Here is a 6000-nt window from a genome sequence, read left to right on the forward strand (position 1 = left end):
TCTATTTACAGATTTATTTATTTATTTACATATTTATTTTTATATTTTTATTCACTTAATATCCTGATCCAGGATAAATTTTGGGTTGAAAGTTTTGTGGGTGGGTTGGTGTCACTATTGCCCCACTGGGGTTTCTGCCTGGCTACAGGAGATGGTCTCTTCAGGTTCCACATCCCCAATGTTTTGAGGCATAGATAAGGTCACCCCCAATGATTCTTGGGTATCTCCCCCATCCCAGGTCTCTGCCATGTCCTTGAGATTCCCCCCACCTCCCCACCAGTTGCAGATTTCCATTTATTCTCATGGCTTTCTGGCCAACTCTCCTATCACCCCCACACCTGATCCTGAATCTCCTCATATTCCATCAACATAATCCACCATGTAAACAAACTGAGAGAGAAATCACAGGAGCATCTCACTAGATACTAAAGAAACCTCTTTGATAAAATCCAACACCCCTTCATGTTAAAAGTCTTAGATCAAGAATATAAGGCATATACCTAAACATAATCAAAGCAATGTACAGAAAGCCAATAGCCAACATCAAACTCAATGGAGAGAAACTTAAAGTGATTCCACTAAAATCAGGGACAAGACAAGACTGCCCACTTCTTTCCATATCTATTCAATATAGTACTCGAAGTTCTAGATAGAATAGTAAGGCAACTAAAGGAGATCCAGGGGATACAAATTAGAAAGGAAGAAGTCAAAGAATTGCTGTTTTCAGATGATCTGAGAGTATACATAAGCAACTCCCAAAATTCTACCAGAGAACTCCTAAAGCTGATAAACACCTTCAGCAAAGTGGATGAATACAAAATTAACTCAAAAGAATGAGTAGCCCTCCTTTATACATATGATAAATAGGCTGAGAAAGAAATTAAGGAAACAATACCCTTTACAAAATCAGAAATATATTTTATAACAAGAGCTGTGTGGGTGTCCCAAAGACATAGCTAGAGCTGTCAGACTTCTCTGTTTGGATATCCTGACGTTTTTCCTGTGCCCTTCACTATTATCTATTATATATTCTCGTTCTCATTCTCCCTCTTTCCCTCTCCCTTCCTCCCTCCCCCCTCCCTGTGTGTGTGTGTGTCTGGGTTTTGTTCTGTTTTTTTCAAACAGGGTTTCTTTGTGTGCCCTTGGCTATCCTGGGACTCACTCTGTAGAGCAGGCTGGCCTTGAATTCAGAAATCCACCTGCCTCTGCCTCCCAAGTGCTGGTATTAAAGGTGTGCACCCCACTGCCAGCTTATCATTACCCCTTTACTTTGCACATTGGGGCTGGGGGACAAATTCCATCTCTGAGAGTTGTTTAAAATTTCAGTTACACTCTGAAGCAAAAAGGAATTTGGGCTAACTTGATACTTGTGATTTATGTGACCACTCACTTTATATTTATAAACAATGTAAGAACATAATCTCGTGAAGTCGCTATAAAAGCAATTTTATAGTTGGAGGTCACCACACATGAGGTATCATGTGTATTAAAGGATCACAGCACTAGGACGCCTGAGAGCCACTGCTATCTATCCTTCCTTCAAATTCATGGTGTCTTTTCACTAATTGTTACTGCATGCTTATATGTTTTTGAATATACATATATAGTCTTCAATATAACTTGCTGGGTTCCTATACTGTTCCCTATATGTATGTTTTCAAGGCTGATCTTTTGATAGCGAACCACCACCTTAGATGTTACAAGTTCATTTAACAAGTTTACTAGTTGACATACACTAGTGTCTAACCTCGTGGGTGTGGCTTTAATGGGGTCTGACATATGCATTCACTGGAAAACCAGGGTTAGGTTTGAATAAGTTCTTTTCTGTCTAGCGTGGAGTGACCTTTGATTTATAGGAGTTCTTGCACAATGGAAGTTTACATCTTTATAGCACCCACTTCCACAGTGTTTCTTGAGGGTGAACCTGGGGCTTTGCTTTTATTGGGTGAGTTTAAATCTCACTACCTCCCAACTTGTGCCTGGTGGATCTAGACTGGCTACTGAGTTACCTAGTGCTAATCCACCTCTGCTAGCTGCCTGGCTCAGGACATAGAAAGTGCGGAAAATATTTCCTTCTGTTGCTAAGAGAGGAGGATGGATTCTGAGGGGGTAATGCAGTAGGTGACTGCTCCCGAGGAAGGTTTTATAAAACACCTTCTGGGTTCACCTCCCTCAGTGGTCCCTATCTTATTTTGGTGTACATCATTGCAAATGCTCTGGGATCCATTTCTTGATTCGGCCACAGGTATTCCTTTCACAAGACACCTTAAAGTGCTTTACACAGGTACTTGGATCAGTTAAGCACAGAAATGGAAACTTTATTCAGGTATAGAAATCAGGGAGCTTTTAATGATTGGGGAGTTTTAGTTCTTCTAGGCTGTAGTAAAATCTAGTAAAATACCCTTTTCCTAGATTTCTGCATTTAGATGTTGCAGGATGGCTTCTGATATATTATGTTCTAGCTACAGATGTATCTTAACTTAATTTACACGACGGAGTATCACTCATCTGTTAAAAAAAATGGCAACATGAAATCTTCAGACAAATGGATGAAGTAGAAAAAAAAATCATACCGGGTGAAGTATCCCAGACACAGAAAGACAAAGCTGGTATGTATTTGTTTATAGGTAGCTATTAGTTGTTAAGTCACGCAGAGGGGAGGTAGAAGAGGGACCTCATTAGTAAAGGGAAATAGAATAGACAGATATGGATGGATGGGGAGTATGGAGTGGGAGGACCAGGAGGGAGTAGGACGGCGGATGAGCTTCTGGACGAGAGTATGGCAAGAGACAGCTAAAGTGAAAGAGGGTTTGAGGAGTCGTGTGCAAATAGTAGAAGCTTTCTAAAACATAGACATAGTTGGAAATGATCTCAATGAAATCACCAAATAATGGGAGAGTCAGATTCCCAACTGGGCATCTCTTGTCACCAAATGAAGCTTCCAGTTCCGGGGTTGGGTTACATCTTATCAAGTTGTTGGCCAAAGGGACCGCACAGGAATCCCAAAATGACCCAGGTTGTTGTCAAAACTATAGGCTTTTCTCCACAAGCTGACAGCAAAGTTCCATTGCTGAAGACAGTATCCATACAAACCATCAGACACTGAAATGTTCCATCACTGAAGACTCCACCTACACAAACCATTAAACATGGAGAGGTTGTGTTGGTGCCTACATAGAGCCTTCACCCCTATTACCAGTGTCTTTGGTATAGGAATGTGCTCTGCACCAAGGCAGCCACAAACCCTTTACCTATAGCTGGGTAATGTCTGCAAGATTGGCCGGGCAGTGGTGGCGCACGTCTTTAATCCCAGCTCTTGGGAGGCAGAGGCAGGTGGATTTCTGGGTTCGAGGCCAGCCTGATCTACAGAGTGAGTTCCAGAACAGCCAGGGCTACACAGAGAAACCCTGTCTTGGGGAAAAAAAAAGATATTCTAGTGCAGTGGGGGACAAAGCTTGCTGGGAGTAACCAACCAGTAATTGATTTGACTTAAGGCCCAGCAATGTAAAAAAAGCCCTGTGAGTTTACATTTCTTATAAAAATGAGGAGATAATTCGCTATGCTAAGAGGCTTGCTTTTTGGTAAGGTATAGGTTCTTAGATCAATGTCCTCTTCCATACTTTTGTCTTCCTGTCAGTGTTGAAGTTGCCTTCTCTGCCACATATGAGCTTCTGTGGTCACTTTGTGTCATGGCCTCATCTACAGAAGCCCAAATGAGATGTTCCCATGGCCTCTTTAGCTACACTGGGGTTGCCTGCAGAGTGGTAGGTTAATCCGCCGCCGCCAGCACACTGCCCCATCATGTCTAGTTGTTCCTGCCTCTAATTATAGTTCTGGCATGCACCACTTGTTTCTTAGCTGTGGTTTGCAGCCTCCTTATCTGCCTGATATGTCGTTTCCTAAACCTTCTGGCTTTCCTGTTAGTTTTCTGCTTTTGGCATAGTGGTGATAGAGGCCTAACGGGAGAGTGGCTTTCTCAAGGACAAGTTTCATTTGTATTGTGGAGAAAAGAGGTTAGAGGTTGAAGAGAGAACTCATGTGACCCAAGCCTTACTTGGTCCCTTTCTTCCCCTGCTGTGAGGAGATGTGCTCTGGCTATTCGAGCTATGAAGGATGACAAACACAGCCCCCTTCCCATCCCCCACATGCATTTCTCCAAACACACACACAGGGGCTGAGTCACCAAGACCTTCTGTCAGATCTGGGTGAAAGTGTGAACAGGACTTACGGCATAGGAGTACTCATTCGGGCAAGTCAGAGACAAGTTGGATGTTTCCCATTTCTGTGTGAGCACCTTTCTTGCATTGTGGTGTGTGACTAAGCTTACTGTACTGACCCATTGTGCGGAAACCGGGAGCTGCTCTTCACACGTTGATTATTAATAAAACAACATTCCTGATGGTTTTGAAGACAACTTGTTTATTGGCACATGCATAGTACAAAGCATGAAATAGATACGAGTGTTGCTTGGAAGAATGCTTAGGAGGAAGGTCGGAAAGACTGGGTGTCTTCTAAGAAGCCAGTTAATAGAAGAGAAGTTTGGTTTTGGTAACTCATACGCCAGCACCCACAAAGCCACTTCTCTGTTCCTTTGATTTCTAAAAAAATGTGATGTGCTACAGACTTCCATTTTGCATGGAAACTTATATTTTATTTTTATTATACCTTTTTGGACTTCATACATATTATTAGATATATTGCTAGCTAAGTTACTTATCATCATATGCCTGCTTTTTATTCATGTATCTTAATTATCATGTAACAAGACTGATAATACTTGGAAGGGGATGGGAATTTACAAAGTATCTGTGCTTTCATGAATCGCATTTTCCCTTTTGGTTTTGGAAACCTCTAGGTCATTCTGGACTTTGAGTGACATGTGTAACTTCTTATTTAAGACTTCTCTAAATGGCTGGCATAAGAAGAAATAAATAATGGGGTCCAGACACACATTGGCAGCCGAGAGTAGCAGAGTGAATTCTTTCGCATAGAGCAGGGTCTCCTTCGTCCGGCAGCTGTAGTGACCTTCCGTCTGACTCTTTGTGTAGGGGATTCTGGCAATGTGGTAAGGCACAAAGCAGACGACAAAAACGAGCACGATGCTGAAGATATTGCGGCTGGACTTCCTCTTGACGGAGGTGGAATTCTTCCTGGACTTGAGGTGAGACTTGAAGATCTTCCTCGTGATGGCCGTGTAGAAGACGATTAGCAGAAGAAACACGACCCAGAAGATACTCACGAAGATATAGTTAGACGCCTTGTGCCACTTCCGCCCCAGCTCGTTTTTGAGCTCCATGCACTGTATCTTCGTGACCTCCTTGACACCCTGGTTTGTCAGGATGATGTTTGGGACAGCAAGGAGAAGCATGAGCATCCACACGAGCACAGAAAGCAGCTTGCTATAGTTCACCGACTGCACAATAGACGTCAGAAGGGGCTTCACAATTTTATAGTACCTGTCAAAGCTGATGAGCCCAAAGAACACGATGCTGACGTACATATTAACATAGAAGATGACGGCAGAGACCCTGCACACAAACACATTCACCTGCCAGGGGCCGAGGCCTGAGTCACCAAGGACTTTGAAAGGGAAAGTCAGGCCCATGAGAAAGTCAGCCACCACTATGTTCTTGAGATAGATGATAAAACTCTTGGAGCTGGGCACATAAAAGAATATCCATCCTGATATCCCATTGAGGAGGAGCCCCGTGATGAAGACCATACCGTACAACACGGGAATGATCTGCTTTGTGATCAGGGTGTTCCAGGAGCAGGGCTGGTTTGGAGGGTCTGTGGTGGTGGAGTTGTTCATCTTCTCACCTCTGGAGGCAAAGATCTGGATAGAAAGGCAGGCTAGTTACTTAAAGCACAGTTTATGGCCTCTAAGTCATTTGTGACTGGTATCTAATACAGTGGAAGAACATAAATACGGCAAAACCCATCAAGATTGTGAATCATTTACTTTCTCTCTTCTGGGGTTTTTAATCTCTATTTCTCCGT

At 42.9% G+C, this 6000-nt stretch overlaps 2 protein-coding genes across 24 annotated transcripts in view; one reads left to right on the forward strand and one right to left on the reverse strand.

The window, feature by feature from the left end:
• The window catches only part of Med12l (mediator complex subunit 12-like), a 313028-nt gene that overhangs the window by 104807 nt on the left and 202221 nt on the right, over window positions 1-6000 (forward strand). The gene's annotated exons all lie outside the window — the stretch shown is intronic.
• P2ry14 (purinergic receptor P2Y, G-protein coupled, 14) overlaps window positions 4398-6000 on the reverse strand; it is a 38870-nt gene continuing 37267 nt past the window's right edge. For 4 of the 8 annotated variants that reach the window (NM_001287120.1, NM_001287123.1, NM_001287122.1 and 1 more), the window contains exon 2: window positions 4398-6000. This exon is cut by the window's right edge and continues 66 nt beyond it. In NM_001287120.1, coding sequence (NP_001274049.1) covers window positions 4796-5812 — 1017 coding nt within the window. In that variant the 5' untranslated portion in view covers window positions 5813-6000 and the 3' untranslated portion in view covers window positions 4398-4795. The other 4 variants (NM_001287119.1, NM_001287121.1, NM_001008497.2 and 1 more) reach the window with 2 other exon arrangements.

Source organism: Mus musculus, chromosome 3, assembly GCF_000001635.26.
Source record: "Mus musculus strain C57BL/6J chromosome 3, GRCm38.p6 C57BL/6J".
Taxonomy (NCBI): domain Eukaryota; kingdom Metazoa; phylum Chordata; class Mammalia; order Rodentia; family Muridae; genus Mus; species Mus musculus.